Below are 16,908 nucleotides of genomic sequence, written 5' to 3'. Positions count from 1 at the left end.
ACACAGCGAGCTCCATCGACGTGAAGGTGTTAATTCTGCCGTGCAGGATTTCTCTGGTCATGTGACTTTACGTTAGACTTGTAGTCAAGACCGCCTAAACCACAACATCGAGACCAAGTCGAGACGAAACAAAAGTCTTTAAGCTGCAGCCAGATGCTGCTTCGTTTACGGGTCTCAGGCATATTTATGTGTTCTTGCTCTCGCACAGCCCTCCTCACCGCCGTCTACTGCCTCTCACTGAGAGGACCGACGCACGCTCCACTTGACTGTCGCGTCCATCACCCTCTCTGTTTTTCACATGATGATGTTATCCTGTATCCTCGCACGTGATTGGCCACAATATGATTCACTACAAAGCGCTCTGTAAGCACGGCTCAGAGCTGACGCTTTTGCGCATGACACATTATTGAACGTTACGTTGTGTGTCATCGATACTGTTGACTCCAGAGGCGGAGCCAAACACCCGGGGCTTGGCCCTAAAGGGTAGTATGCATGTGGGATGGGGGGTAGAAATGACTGAAAGATTGTCAGGCTCTGTTTTGAGTTTTGTTCAAAAAACAATGACTTCATATAGGGAAAAATATATACCACATATGCAGGACACCTTAAACTAGTTTTCTAATTAAGCAGTGAGGCAGAACAAAGTTGGGCTGTATCAAGACACGAGGACTAAACCCCAATTCAACCAGACCCAGAAATTCCTGTTGTTTTGCATAGAAATATACTGAACAACATACAAAGCATGATAAATAAAATAACATCTACCTGAGTTTTTTCTTTGAAAGAAGCTCCTTATGTCCATTCTTGTATATCAGTGCATTACTGAAACCGGTTTGTTTAGCCGTGGAGGGAAACAACTGAAAATATGAAATAAACACATGTAAGCTGAGACTCTCTAAAGAACCAGGATTGTTGTTGTTCGGCTTTTCATTTCGCCATTTGTTGATTCGCTGGAAGAGCGAGTAACGTAATATTGGTCAAGTGATCCGTTTGATATCAGTCTTTCGTGATGCACCGTCATATTTACATTATTAGTTCAGTACGAATGATTTGCTTTGGTAGCTGCTCAAACTTAAGCTCTCCTCTGTCTGCAGCACACTGGCAGGCAGCAGCTTCTCCCCCCTCGCTCACAGGCGTCAGTGCTGTGCTCAGTCGCCCAGTGCCTGAGCTCGGATCATACCAAAATTAGGGGGAATTTACGACTGTGCGCTATGTGCTTCGAGTATTGTGTGTAGTTTTTGTTTTATACAGCTGTCAGTCAGGCCTCTAACTATGAAACAAATTACACTCCAAAAGACCCCGAAAAGATGACCCGGGCCTAAGCCCAGTATGACACCCCCCCGCTCCGCTGATGGTTGACTCAAGACCAGATTGAGGGATCTGAGATCAAGAAGACCAAGACCAGGTAAAAGTGGTCTCGAGACCAAGATTGGTTTCCAGACATCCAACTCTATTTTACGTCATCACGGTGTTCAGAGGTGTGTTTAGGTGTTCAGCTCTGGAGGTGCACCTCCTCTTCACCCAGACCTGAACAGTGCTCAGCATCTGTTTGTGGGGCCGAAGGGCAAAAGAAGATGATGGTGATATTTAAAGATTCCGTTCTTCATCAGAGTCTGGATCCTCAAGCCTCTCTGCAGAGGTCAAAGGTCAAGGTTAAATGTGAAAAGCTGGGACTGAACTTCTCACATCAAACCAGAGTTTCATGTCTGTCTCAGTAGAAACTTGCTTGCTGAGGACGATCACACACAATGAAACGCAAAGAAGAGTGGAGAGAAGCTCCGTTACAGCGCCCTTTAATGTTTGGGTGACCGTCTGCCCCAACCTGGCTGTAAGGACGACGTGAGCCAATGAAATGAGAGGTTAGAGAGGGAATGTGAGGTCACAGAGGGGCGTCGTGTGGTTTCAGGGTCTGTAATGAGGCCGGTTTACGGCTCTGTTCCCACACTTTATTGTCCCTCAGGTGAGCCTCTGAGCAGGTGGCTAGCATCTCCTCCTCCTCTGGGGCTGCCAGGTATGTCTCCCCGAGGCCTTCAGGGTCACTCGCACGGCTCTGTGAATCTGAATCTTCTGAGTGTTCTCCATGAAAATCAGATGTTTTATCCAAAAAGCAGAAATGATTTCCCAGATAAAAAACAGAACCATGAAGCTGAGCGGCTGGAGCTGCAGACAAAAATGAATAGATTGTTTGGTCAGCTGACCCAGTAACAGCTGTTTCACTTTCATGGACATATTTCCTTGTTACTGGAACACTGATGATAATAATAAGCTGATGCTAAGGCAGGGCTGGGCAATCTCAGTCCACGAGGGCCGGTGTCCCTGCAGGTTTTAGATGTGTCCTCGAACCAACACAGCGGATTTAAACGGCTAAATTAGCTCCTCCACATGTCCTGCAGTTCTCCAGAGGCCTGGTAACGAACTGATGTGATTCAGGTGTGCTGACCCAGGGTGAGCTCTAAAACCTGCAGGACACCGGCCCTCGTGGACTGGGATTGCCCACCCCTGTGCTAAGGCCTCGTTATCAGAGGGGAAACCTTCTGCTGCGCTCGTCTGACTCTGAGCTGATTAAAGGGTTTTTTGAAAAAGCTGAAGCTGGGTCGTGTCTGAGTCTTTTTGGCACCGAGCGAGTTGCAGCTCGCCAAACAACGTTCTGAACGTGAAGCAGGTACCTGAGACCCCTCCCAGCCGTGTCTCTGTCAAGGTTTTATTGCAGCTGCGACGGCTCCTCCCAGTCTTTCTTCCTACGTTCTCCTCGTGGCACTCCCTCACCTCCTCACCTCCTGCTCTTCCTCCCTTTTATCTGTCTTTCCATCATCTCTGTCTCTGTTCGGCTCATCTCTTTGTCTCTTTAGACTTCAAAGCAAAGGAGGAGCAGACGGGAGAGGAGGGCAGGGGTGGGCGGAGCCTGCTGTGTAAACTCACTGAAACATTTTGGTCACAGATTTAATCCTGTTACAAAGAGCCTCCGACTGTCTGACCTGCTGTACAGGTGAACCCACCGTCACCCCCTCCCCCTGTGGGAGGCGTGTCCTCAGCACTCAGGAGGAGGAGGCCACCAGGAGTGTGTTTGAAGGCTTTTCTTGTAGGAAACAAAGAGGCGGACATGTCCATACCTGCTCACACACACGGCGCTGAGAGCAGGCCGCTCTGGCCCAAATGAACACAAATAAACACGTCTGGGCTTTGTTTGCGTCACAAATACGACACGGTGGCGTTCACTTCCCGTCTCTGTCCTCTCAAACCCTGCTGTGTCAAATCTAGATGAGCACAATGGTGACAGTAAACACATCACATGACATTTCTGTGACACCGGTGTTGTGCCAAAAACTGATTTCCAATGTTTCTGTGTATTTTTATGTGTAATATCTTTACGTATGTTGGTAAATAGACTTCGGTGAACAGGGTGACCCAGCTGCTGACAGCTCACCTGATAAATCTTCCTCCGGCTGTTTCTCTTCTCAGTTTTCAGCATTTTGTCGACCCGTCCCAACTTTTACAGACGTGTTGCCGCCATCAAAGTCAAACTTTATTGAAATGGTTCATTTTCTCCTTTAAATGTTTTCTGTGGTGTGAATAAATTTGGGTTGATGAGAGTCGGAAATGATTTCATTCCGTTTTTATTTCACGCAGCGCTCTGCAGTGTTCCCCTGGGTGTTCCTGTGAATCTGCCAGAAGCTCATTATTCGGAGGATGCGGACACCTCGTGGATGTCGGACGCGTCTCTGGGGCTGACCTCTGGATCAGAGCCTGAATGAAGCTCAGTTCGCTGCTCACTTCAAACTTTGTTCCTCGCTGCACACAGACCTCTTCATCTGTGTGTGTGTTTGGGGAGGCGGGGGTGAGTGGGTTCAATTGATGGAGCAGTTAGCAGTTTCCATGACAACATGTGACCTATCCCTCGCTCCTCCTTTGGTCTCTGTGGTAACCATGAAGTAGATTAGTTATAGAGTTCAGGGAGAAAGACAGGATTAGTGAGGTGAAACGCCAAGGCCTCTTTCTTCTTCTTCTCTTCCTGTGTTTGGCTCGCTGTGAGTTTTTCACACTTTATTTCTCCCTCCTCTCTTGTTCGCGTTCCTTTCATTAAGAGTCCATTTCCTGCAGCAAACACCACGCAGGAAGTAACTCTTCATGGACCGATTTTTCTTCTCCTCACTTCCTGTCTAGTAATGAGCTCACGTGTTCAGACTGCTCTAAACACTCAGTTTATCACAGTTTTTCGCACTCCTGGCTCTGGATGATGTCGTGGACCGCAGCCCCACCCACCTGTTGTTTGTGAGTGTGTGTGTGTTGTCATAGTACTAATTTGTATGTTCTGCAGATTACAGAATAGCATAATGTGGGCGGGGCTACCTGATACTGACTTGTGGAGGTGTTGTGTTCCTGTGTGAGACCGAACAGCAGTGATGCTCAGTGTTTTCTTCCTGTGTTGCCTAAACTTCTCATGCCACAGTTTTGTTCTACGTGTACAAGGACAATACACGGCTATTCTACACTAGAACCTCTGCAACTTGAACCAAAGCTACCTGTTCAGTATGAACTGTGCCCGACTCACCTGAGCACCTTTTATCTGTGTGTTTGAGAGTGTGGGAAAAACTCTTTAATCTTCTAAAGTGGCTCCTGGAGCCACGTAATTACATGGCAGCGCTCCATGAGAAACACACTCAGCTCTGCAGGTGTTTCCCATCAACCCTGTGGTTCTTCTGACGTCCAGCAGAGGCAGCAGTGAGTCATGTTAAAACTTTACAGCCTGATACACAAACTGTTGGGTCTCTGTGGATCATTTCCTCCATAGTCACACCTGTACGGGGAGGGTGTTTGTGTAACACGCCTGGTTTAAGGTTTGTAATTTTAGGGCGTGGCCTCTGTGACTGACAGGTGGATGGTGACACAGATGGCTGTAGCTGCTAGGCTAAGCTGGACCTGTGGACCGTTTTTGTGCTGTTGGAGCCTTTTGGAGCATTTTTAATGACATCACGTGACCAATAATATGGCTGCTGTGAGGTCACTGCACTAACAGAGCGCTCACGTAGGCGGAGCTCCAGGTTTGATTTGCAGGTCTCTGTGGATGCCAAACACAGACTAGCCAAATGTCTGAGAGACGCTGCCCCAGCTCCCAGGAGGCAGAGAGCAAGGAGGGCGGATTATAACCACAGAAGAAGAATGACACAGCCACGACAGAAGCTTCAGAGGTCCACAAGCACAGCTGCCTGCAGCTTTGACCTTTAACTAGGCTCCAGTGAACGGCCGCTCGCTCCGTTTTCAATCTGCGAATGGAGTTTGATCGGCGCTCATAAACAGATTTCAGCAACAGTTTTATTACCTGGGCAGGTAATTCCCTGGATCACGTGATGCAGCACACTGAGGAAAGACACTTTCTTCAAGTTCAAATTAAACTACTGCAAGTTAAAGTACTACACAGGTTAAAGTACTCCGTCTCTGAGGCTCCGTCTCTGAGGCCTGCGCAGGTGTCATTCTCCATCAGCTGTTTCCTGTGTTCTGGTTGAGGTTGCACCTTTCAGTCTTACTAAATCACGTGTCTGTTTTTACACAACAATCAGTATTTTAATCAAAGATGTTTCATGTACACTCAGATCTGGACTCTGATTCGTGCTGCTAAAACCAGACCTCAGACATCAAACAGGTACATGGTTTATCTAACAAGAACTCATAAATTCGAGTCTTCAGCCACTAAAATCAGCTTCAGTTGGCCGCAGGCCTACGAGGAAGCTCTGCGCCCTCCTCCTCCTCTGGGGCCGGGCCAGAGATGGGGGTAGGGGAGGGTGAGGAGAGAGAGAGGGAGGGAGGGGGAGGACTGAGTGTTCCTGCTGGAGCGACTCTCGGAGAGGACAGAAAGCTGTGCGCTCCGCTCCAGGACTCAGCGCCTCCTCTTCCTCTCTGCGGCTTTTTCACTTCACGCGCTCCGGTCCCGCAGAAGCTTTGACCCCCCCCCCTCACAGCCTCGGTAACTTTCTAAGACTTCGCCACCCCGTCTCAAAGCTTGCTCCTGGAGTTTGTCGGGCAGGTGGGATGATGGTGAGCGGTCCTGCGCGGCTCTCGGAGCTGCTGTGGCTGCTTTTGGTGACCTGCTGCTGGCGCCTCGCCTCGGCCCAGGAGCTGCCCACCAACGGGGTGAACGGATACAGCCTCCACCCGCCCTACTTTAACCTGGCGGAGGGCACGAAGATCACCGCCACCGCGACCTGCGGGGAGGACGACACCGGCAGGAGCGTCCAGGACCTGTACTGCAAGCTGGTCGGGGGCCCGGTGTCCGGAGACCCGAGCCAGACCATCCAGGTGAGTCGCTGTGAGGTGTAGATCTGAAGCAGGTGCTCGTGGCGTCACTCTGAGTAGTTGCAGCACGCAGTGTGTGCGTATGTGTAATCATAAGGTATCGGCTTATGACTGAGTTTCTAAGCATCAGTGAGTGTAAGAGGGGAGAACCGTCCCGTGTAAGCGTGAGCAGCAGTCCCAGACTTCACCCGAGCTCACGTTTACTCTTTGTCTGTGTCAGCGGAGCTTTGCATGACTCACAGTTTAAAATAATCCTTCTTTATCTAAAACTGAGTCTGGTGGCAGCCCCTCACCCATCCTCTCAAGTTAGCTCCTCCCCTTTGCGGCCCCTCCACACTGAAGCCAAAAACCTTCTTTTAGCTGGTTTATCTTGTAATACAAAAATAGAGTAATAATAAGTAATAAACTGAGGACCTTTCACACTGACACATCAATCTCACACCAGCGGGTTCTGTAAGTTTAGCAGTGCGAAAATAATCAAATCCTGCAGTTTGTTCATGAATTACAGCGATTAGAGCAGCTGTAGGTGTTACAGGTTGTGGTATCAAGAAATTAGTTGGTTATATAAATATATGAGTATGCATAATAGTTATTCATAGATACCTACACCCTAAGTTCCTGTTATTCATCTGAAAGAAACAGAATGAGTGTGTCGTTACAATGGTAACGCCAGGAGAGGCAGTATTAGTTCTGTGTTACATTAATGTTGTGAGGAAGTGGAAGAAGAGTGTGTCCTGTAGGGGGCAGTAAGAAAATGGATACTCATGTTCTGTACCTGCACTGAAAAGAAGGTTCAGTAAACCAGTTGCAACGATACTTCATTGCAAGTCTCAGTTATTGTATTTTTATTTTTTGAAGATGCAACACAGGTACTGCGCTGCAGTGGTTTGTATCATATCTATCTAATAGACTCCAGTTTGTGCATGTAAATGGAGAGTCCTCTTCACACACTGAGGTTAATTATGGAGTTCCACAGGGTTCAGTGCTAGGACCAATTCTGTTTACATTATACATGCTTCCCTTAGGCAGCATCATTAGAAGACATAGCATACATTTACACTGCTATGCAGATGACACCCAGCTCTATCTGTGCATGAAGCCAGATAACACACACCAATGAGTTAAACTGCAGGAATGTCTTAAAGACATAAAGACCTGGATGGCCGCTAACTTTCTGCTTCTTAATTCAGATCAAACTGAGCTTATTGTACTCGGCCCTCCTCAGAAGGGGTTGTCTGATGGTTGGGGTCTGCCTCCATCATTGTAGGGTCTTTACCTTACAGTAGAAAGCACTTTAAGGAACTGAGGTGATTCATCCAGGACTTCATGGTCCATATTTCCAGTTGTTTTATTTTCAGATGTGTGACGTGTGAAGTTCTCATGGAAACACAAAAGCAGAACCTGGATTTTCATGTTTCTAAAGAATAAACTTCCATAAAACCTGAAGTACAGAAATGAAGTAGCTGAGTTGTGGACGTGTCTCTGTAACCTGGTTCTTCTTCCTCGCTGAAGAGCAGAGGAGGTCGGCGGCGTGCACAAAGCTGCTGCCAGCTCGTTATGTCACGCTCGGCTTCGTTGGCTCTACTTCGCCCTTCTTCTGATTTAAGGAAGCAGAGAGGTGTGTGTGTGTGTGTGTGTGTGTGTGTGTGTGTGTGTGTGTGTGTGTGTGTGTGTGTGTGTGTGTGTGTGTGTGTGTGTGTGTGTGTGTGTTTTTCATCAGTGCAAAGGCTCATGAACAGCATCAGCAGGTTAACCATTACAGCAGCTCTGCGGGTGATAACCTGCACACTCACTGCCCTCTCTCTCCCACCTGTCCCTGCATTCCTCACAGTGACTGACCCTTGTCGTCCAATCAGAGCAGGCTCGCCCGCCATCTTACCGCGAGATTATCGAGTTTGGGGGGGAAAAATAAAAATCAGCTCACATTGAGTTTGCAGAAGTCAGGAGTGATGGCTGTTAGGCTCAGACTGAAGTTCACAGAGATCAGAGGTGGAGATAAAGGTGGAGGATGAGGAGAAAGAATGAAAGCAGCAGAGCAGAGAAACCTGCAGCCTGAGGCACATTCCTCCGTGGGGGGCGGGGGGCACAGGAAGACCTCATTTTACAGTTTACTGCCTGAATTCAGCTGCTGTTTGTCCTCCTCCACACTGAGTACTTATGCAGCTCGTCCTGATCCTCGGACACTGCTGCAGGAACAACGTTCCCCAAAAATGTGGTCGAGGGCTGCTGGCCTGAGAGGGCGGGGCCTCTAAGCCAGGTCGCTCCACTGTCTCTCACACACACACACACACACAATGTGTCCCGACAGCACGATGTGGGAGTGTTTTTATTCATTAAATGTGCAGGAGGTGTACGAGGCGGCGAGCACGCTCTAGTGAGCAGAGACGGAGACACAGCAGCGCTCAGTCAGAGACGTGTGAGGGGAGAAGTTTAGTGTTCAGGAAGAAAAGATGCTTAAACCTTACTTTGGGCCAAAGGGTCGGCAGGAGAGTGACTCCGTGCAGGTTTTCAGTTAGACAATGCGTGTTGGCAAAAAACAGATCACATCATTGTGCTCAGCTGAAGTTTCATGATTGATCCACAGCTCTCTGTGTCGCATCAGCAGCTGCTGGTTTTCTGGCTTCTAATGACAAATAAAGCCACGAGGCAGAGGCCGGCGTGTGAGCAGATCTGAGACCTGCAGCAGAGCGTGCTGTTGACCGAAAGCTAACGGCGCTCTGGTGTCACAGCTCAGCTCTAACAGCTCATCAAACAGTGGGGGATGGTTTGAGCCACAGAGACGTGACCTCTGACCTCAGGGACCTGCTGTGATAACGGCCCCTGACCTGGGTTTTTGTTCAGGTCGGCACTTGTTGAGTTTATGCTAATGCTTACTTTGGGCCAAACGGCCGAGCGGACCACCAGGACAGAAACGGGGACTCGAAGTGGGTGTCACGTCTGCAGCGGGCGTGTGCACTGTGGAGCTACCTGCAGCCGGCCCCCACCTAAACCCACCACCGTGCTGTATTAACCTTACATTATGCGTGCTTGGTCGTTGCTCCGGCTAATGGTGTGCTGGAAAGGCCCAAAATAATCCAGCAGGCAAAGCGTTTAGAACACGAGTTAATGCGCAAAACCTCCCAGAAACAGGAAATATGAATGAAAAGGAAAAACAGAATCACGGTTAAGGCTGCCACGATTAGTCGACTATCAGAATCAACGACTGATTTAATAGTCGACGCCTCGTTTGAAGCTTTGTAAGATCCCAAAAGTCGCAGGAATAAGTAGCAGGATTTAAGAGTGTAATAACGGACTGAAACAGAAGATGGCAGCACTGCATGTTCAAGGATGCCGTTAAACCCCGAAGAAGAAGAAGAAGAAGAAGCTGTGTCCGGTATCGTAGCTGTGTCCAAATTCAGGAACCGCATCCTCCTGAGGCCGCATTTGTAGGCCGACTACGTTACAGCGACACGACGAAGACGGTCCATTCGAATTCGAAGACTCCGACAAATGCGGTCTTTATTTCCCCAGATTTGAAGGATGGGTCGGGTGTATACTTCGAGGCCCAACCTATCCCAGAATTCATAGCGCAGCCCAGCGCAGTTTCCAACAATGGCGGCAGCTAGTTAGTTTTAATGTTACTCTTATTATTCTTTCTGGGTCACAAAATAAACGTTTAACATATTTTCAGGCGAGAATGTAGCTGTGTAAACCTCAAATATCTGCTCAGTTTATCAGGACACCACATATTTTCAAAAGCGCTCCGACGTTTTCAGAGACGTCTGTTACCCACTAGCTCGATAGCTAGCCGGGGGCTAGGTCACTAGAGCCGTGAGAACACCGGACTCCCGGCAAATCGTTTTCAAACCCACCGCCGTCTTTCGCTACTCAGGTTAAACATATAAGTCACTTAGATAACTTAAAAATGTTGTTGTTTGGCTTTTTAGTATTTTATTTGTTCCTGAGTAAATCGGTTTGGCTGAGATTAAAGTTATAGTTTTTGCACAGCTGAATAAACGTCAAGCAGACAGCTGATTATCAGAAGTGTGAGATGCTCCAGAATATACTCCGGTGTCCTGTTATAGTTTAGATAGCAAGGAGTTTATTAAACTTCACCGAAACAATCTGCAGATTTCATTAAAATTTAATAAACTATCATCTTGTCTTTATTTTTAGTTAGCACAGACCTTAAACACTTAAAGCTGTAAGCTAATGATAGTTATATAAGAGCAGATGCTGCTGGTGCAATAAGCTGTAGTTTTACGTCTAATGGATGATGATCTGATTAGTCGACTATCAGAATAATCGTTTGTGGCAGCTCTATGTCACGGTGCTGTTCTGGAGCAGCCGTGACCCCACCATGAGGAACGCTGCTGTCCTGTCATCAGCCGAAGAGGCGCTTTGAGACGCTTCATGGGCAGATGTTCCCCAAACAGCTGGTGTAACAGGATGATTGATTTCTGTTTCTTCTCAGGGGCAGTACTGCGACATCTGCAGCCAGGGCCACAGCGACCGCGCCCATCCCATCACCAACGCCATCGACGGGACGGAGCGATGGTGGCAGAGCCCGCCGCTGTCCCGCAGCACTGAGTTCAACGAGGTGAACGTCACGCTGGACCTCGGACAGGTAGGTCTGCTCCCTGTGTCGGCTGCTCTCCTTCTTCTTCTGTGGTGCCGAATGTTTCCAGAGCTCTGTCCTCTGTCCTCAGGAGAGCTGCAACGTTTCAGTTCCCGCGGGAATTTTGAGTAGCGTGTGGGGTTAGGATGGATCAGATTGTGAGATTATTCCAAAGTGGTTTTTAAAAGTCTGTCTGAGCTTGTTGGAGCGATGCAGGAATGACATATTTGATCTGTACCGTTTCAACATCTTCGACGATCATTTGAAATCATCTGAATGAACGACAGAAAGAGAAGGACAGAGGGAGGCGGCGGCGCCCCATATCGATGTGGAGGGTTTGTAGAAGTCACCTTCTACCTGCAAACATTAATCATCCTCACACAGGAAGGTTTTGTGACTTCGCTGCCATCTTGGCTCAGTGTGAACTGAGGATGGCGCTCTAAAATGAGCTGAGGAGCGTCATCGTGCTACCGTTTTTATAGACAAAGACATTTGAACATAAGACAACAAAAGGAGGGTCAAACAAAAAGAAAGGAGGGGACTGACATACACAAGGTCACAACTCAGACTCGTGTTATTACCACACGGCTTCAGACTGAGGACAGTCTCAAGTCGCTCCTGCCTCGCTGCTTTAATTCAAACAAAGTGAATTGTGGGTAGTTGTGTTCAGTGTTATTAGCAAAGCTGAAGTCCACATCAAAGATGATTAAAAGTGTGATTAAATCCACACTCCTGTAGAGCTGTAAACAAATGAACTTCATCATTTCAGCTTCTGTTCAGTTTAAATATTTTACCGACTCATGTCTGAAAAAGGTCATAAAAACATAAAAAGTGTGATTCTGATGTTTGGGTGCTGCGCAGCCTGTTTGTGCTGGTTTTCCTTCCTTCGTTGTCTTTATGTCTCAGCGTGTTTTTGCATGTGACACGTCTGTTAATGACAAACGTACGAACAAACCACTGAAACCTGCAGCTCTTATGTTTAGTCGGGAGGTGATTCTGGCCGCGGATCGGCGGTGTTTGCTGGGAGAGCGAGCGGAGGGGGAGGGACTTCAGGTTCTACTTTTGTCCTGAAAGAACGTAGGTGGGCGCTGTGTGTGTGTCTGTGTGTGTGTGCCCATCTAACCCCCCACCTGAATAAAGGAGAGAGGAATGTGAGGCAGCCTGTCTGAACCCGCAGAGCTGCCTCTCCTCTGTGTGTGTGTGTGTGTGTGTGTGTGTGTGTGTGTGTGTGTGTGTGTGTTCAGTGAAATCCTGATCTCGAGCTCCATGCAGGCAGAAATGTATACGGTCACATCTTCCTCCTTCACTTCTCTCTCTCACATAGCCCAGACTCCTGTTATCTCTGCTTCCCTATCTTTTGTATTCTGCTCTTCCTCCTCGTTGACACCCTCCTCTTCCTCCTTATCTCTCCCTCTAATAGAGAAACCAGACTCTGGCGGTCCTACCAGGGCTGCCAGACATGTATTGCAGACCATCGTCTACATGTTGTAGCTGTCACAGTGATGCTGCTATAGAAACAGGTAGAAAGAGCCCGGCTGCTCATCAGCTTGTTACCTGTTGGAGTTCAGGCTCTGGCTGCTGGACTGGAGTCTGCTCAGCTTTAACATCACTCTGGGTTCTTGGCTAGCTTAGTGTTAGCATGCTGTCTGTACAGATGTTAGCAGTGTAATACAGATGTTTGTGTCCTGGATGCAGTTTGCACTTCACCGCTGCGCTCTTGTCCTGTTATTGTCCCTGTTCAATAAAAATAAAAGTAATGTCCATATCTGCACTGTTTGAAAACTGTATCACTGTACACGCCAACATTTTCCTCCTGGCACTACAATCAGCTGACTGAAAACACGTGGATGTTCGTAGCTCTCTGTCGTAAGACGGGGACGTTTTCGTCACTCCACCGGGCGGTTGGGTGGGCCGGCAGCGGGGACCCCGACTTTGTGAACACTATAACTTGAGAACAGCAATGTAGGATTTTGAAGTTGATACCATAGGTGCACGTACTGAAAATCTCGGGTGGATTTGACCTCATGACCTTAGCTCATGTTTAAGTCGAGTTTCCTGAAGATGTGGTCCCTCAAAATGGAAGTTACTGATTATTTTCACACTAATATACTGACGGGCGTCGCCCTCAGCCCGGCGTGCAGGTAACTGAGAGACCTTTGTAACACGAGTCACAACATAATTGTAACTGTAATGTAATTACTGGTATATCCCTGTGTTATGGAAAATGAAAACACCACGTCCACAGAAAGCCAACAGGTTTCACTCGGTGCTGTAAAGGAGGAAAAAGAGAAGGATGATCATAAATACTCAGGTTTAAGGCCTTCCTGTCATATCTGTAACACATGAATCCACCTCTGTGCATGTCTCAGGCTGAGGAGGAGGAGGAGGAGATGAAGAGCACTGACAGCTACTCGATGAACTGTAGGAAGAATGTGATTCACTGCATGAGCTCATACTTCACCATCAGTCACAGCTGTCTGTGTTTTGTACACAGTGGGATGTTACAGTGTACAGTCACTCTGGACAGGTGTGTGTGTCTGCGCGCGTGTGCGTGCGTGCGTGCGCGCGTGCGCGAGTGTGTCTTCATTCCTCATATGTGTGGCAGTGGAATGTTTATTACAGGTAAAAACAGGAAGATGGAAAAAACCTAATAATAGACCCATGAATACAGTTTGAAATAAAACTCCCAGAGAGGGAGGAGGAGGAGGAAGAGGAGGAGGAGGAAAGGAGGTGAAAATGGAGGTTAACAGGATGAAGGAGGTGAAGGCATAGAAAGAGGAGGAGATGGCAGAGGAAGGAGCTCGAGTGTTTCGATAAACTGTGATTAGAGTATAATACTGTGCGCGTGTGTGCGTGCGTCTGTGTGCGTGTGTGTGTGCGCGTCTGCGTCTGCATGCATGTGTGTGTGTGTGTGTGCGTGCGTGTGTGCGCGTCTGCGTCTGCATGCATGTGTGTGTGTGTGTGTGTGCGTGCGTGTGTGCGCGCCTTCTTCAGGTGCGCTCGGGGTCCTGCAGAGCTTCAGGCGGCATCTGCGCTCACAGGCCGTCCTCACAGAAAACTGCGTCTCCACAACATTCAAACATCTCCAACGTGTCATACATGACACACACACAGCGCAGAGCCGGACACGCTGTTCATGGCAGTGTGAGGTCATGTGACAGGACGCCGCCTGAGCTGAACTGATTGTTCTTTCATGAGCTGAGGGACTTGATCCTTGACAGCCTGGCTGCAAATGTAGTAGATCGAACATGAGGAAGGACAGGTTTCCCACACACACACACACATACTCACACACATACTCACTCGCACACACACACACACTCACACACACTCACACACTCACACACTCACTCACTCACACACATACTCACTCGCACACACACACACACACACACACACACTCACACACACACACACATACTCACACACACACACACACACACTCACACACACACACACACACTCACACACACACACACACACACACACACACTCACACACTCACACACTCACTCACTCACACACATACTCACTCACACACACACACTCCATTGTTCCTGAGTGTAGCAGCAGCACAGTGCCAGCTGCAGCTCCTTCTTTTCTTCCTGCTATTGATGTGGTTTGGACATCACGGTGCCAGCAGGCTCACCGAGTGTTTGGAAAACCCCCAAAACTTTGCACACACCAACGTGACGGTTATCATTAACGTACACACACACACTCAGTGCTACCTGTAAACGTGGGGCCCAGCCTGCACATTTAAAACCGTCTGAAGTATGTTTACCTTTTATCTGAAGGCAGGCGTGCACGGATGGCCGCGCACAGACACCGTAAACTCTCTAACAATAAAGTGTCATGTGACCTAGCAGAGAGCCAGCCAGCAGCAGGAAGTCGCTTTAACGACCAGCGGAGTGCACCGAGGTCATACTTAAATCTTATTTTTGTAAGTTTGAATAAACTGTTGGACTTTTATACTGGAACATTTGAACAGGAAGTTTGCAGCACTGCTGAAAACAGAGCTGCGGGTCAGCAGTAGTGAACACGCTCAGACAACGTGCTGCGTGAGTGCTGCTGTGTACCTGTGCAGGTGTAATGTAGACATGAGATTCACCTTATTGAAGCTCATTTGGCCGCCAACATCAACACGGCCTGATAAACTCTGCACGCTGCCTCCATCACATCAGCTCCGTCAGTTTCCCTCTCTCATTCCTATTAAGGTCACAGTCCTCCCTCCTCCTCCTCATTTTCCTGCTCACTACACAAAGTGAATGACAGAAAAATGTGCGCTGTGTGTCAGCGTCTGTGTGCGCTTCAGGGGCGGTGCTTCACCCCGAGCGCGACGGACAAAAGAGGAAAACAGGAAGACGAAGCCTGATGAGCACGCGGTGACAGAAATAAGAGGACGTAGCGGCGGAGGCCGGAAGAATGATTCCGACTGTTGGAGCTCAAAGCGAACGCTACGAGGGAAGCAGGATCTGATCTAAGACACATAAAGAAGGCCTCTGTGCAGCGGCGTGACTCACTGTGGAGACGCCACCGCAGCCCAGCAGAGCGCCGACGACAGCACAGAAATCAAAGCTCTGCACGCAGCTCAGACCTGCGAGGGAGAGAGCAGTCTGTGCTGCTTTATACACTGAAGAAGAACTAAAGCGAGGCTCGGGCCGACCGTTTCCCAGCCTCTCACCCCGTTTCATCATTTCCCGCTCTGCGTGTAATCTGGCGCAGGTCGAAGGTTCAGCTTCCTTCTGCTTTGACCTCTGACCCCAAACTCACAGAAACATGTCCGCTGTACCTGCTCCCTCAGCTTCCTCTGGTCTCCGCTCCCAGAACGTGAAGACGACGTGAAGATGGTTTTTCGTGGGAGCCGATACCTGCCGACTCAGGTGTGAACGTGAGGACAGCGTCTAAACCACGATCTCTGGTTTTGTGGGGATTTCTCGGGCCGTGCTCTGACTAAAGTTTTGTTTCAATGACTCCTCTCAGGACTTTGTTATTGATGCAGAAGAAGAAGGATCGACACAGACACGTGTGTTGCAGGTTGAATGTGCTGTGAAAATAAAGATATGTTAATAGTTGTTTAAACGAGTCCCTAACCTGCTCAACAGCACCTGAAACCACAACGGCCTGAATCTGTTTCCAGCTTGTTCTTATTACTGACCATCAGGTCGTGCTCAGCTGATCGAGAACCTCAAAAATCGACTCAATGATGAAAATTGTTTATCACAGCTTTTTTTGGGCAGTTTGGGAGTGAAATATTGGCTGACCTTGGCTATTTGCAGATCTTTATGGATAAATGAAAATTTAAAAAGTAGAGACGGAAAAAAAACCCCATCCACGTTATCATTGATGTTGCATAGTTTGTCCACCAGAGGGCGCTCTGCAGCGTCGCTGTCAGCTGATCCCAGGGAACGTAAACGAGTAACCCACGACTGTCACTTGATGTTTAGGTTTCGTGTGTTGGATAACATGATCCATGCGCGTCTTCAGTGAACGAGCTTCAGCTTCGATTCCAGAAATCGGAAAAGTCCAATTTTGGGGGAATGAGCCCTCTGCGATCTGAGCATCCATTCAGCTCCCTCTCTTTGTCTCGCAGTATTTGCTTGCCCTCGTGACCTTCCTTTGATGCCGCAGTGGTGCCGGCCTTCCCGGCGACTCTGCATTCACAGAACCCCTCAATGGGCCTTTTATGGCACCATTGTGTCAGCTGGAGTGTTTGAGCCATTCACAAAGAGCTGGAGAGCAAACATGAGGCAAACAGCTGGATGTGAGTGTCAGAGTCTTCAGACAGGCGGGGGAATGGGATTAACGGGACATTCATTAAAAAGGAGATTAGATGAGTTAATGGGGTTTGTTTGTGATAGATTAACTTCTCTTCCTGTGGTTTATTTACTCATCGGCTGGTTTCTCTGTCCCCCGGATCAGGGTGAAACAGCAGACCCCTCAAAGGGCTTTTAGCCACGCCCCTTCACAAACTTTGTCTTTCAGCACATTTCTAATTCAGGCAGCGGGACAGAGACTTTAGT

General features: G+C 48.5%; 1 protein-coding gene across 3 annotated transcripts in view; it reads left to right on the top strand.

The window, feature by feature from the left end:
* Positions 1-5,782: 5,782 nt before the first annotated feature.
* Positions 5,783-16,908, top strand: part of lama5 (laminin, alpha 5) — a 72,159-nt gene continuing 61,033 nt past the window's right edge. For all 3 annotated transcript variants that reach the window (XR_014273932.1, XM_082520004.1, XM_082520003.1), the window contains exons 1-2: positions 5,783-6,291; positions 10,742-10,894. Coding sequence is in view for 2 of the 3 variants with exons in the window: in XM_082520004.1 (XP_082376130.1) it covers positions 6,025-6,291; positions 10,742-10,894 (420 nt within the window). In the remaining variant the exon portion in view is untranslated. The remainder of the gene's footprint in view (positions 6,292-10,741; positions 10,895-16,908) is intronic.

The sequence above is a fragment of the Aulonocara stuartgranti genome, assembly GCF_965226115.1.
Source record: "Aulonocara stuartgranti genome assembly, chromosome: 20".
NCBI lineage: Eukaryota > Metazoa > Chordata > Actinopteri > Cichliformes > Cichlidae > Aulonocara > Aulonocara stuartgranti.
The sequence above is the reverse complement of the archived record's forward strand: the minus strand, read 5'-3'. Positions and strand labels throughout refer to the sequence as shown.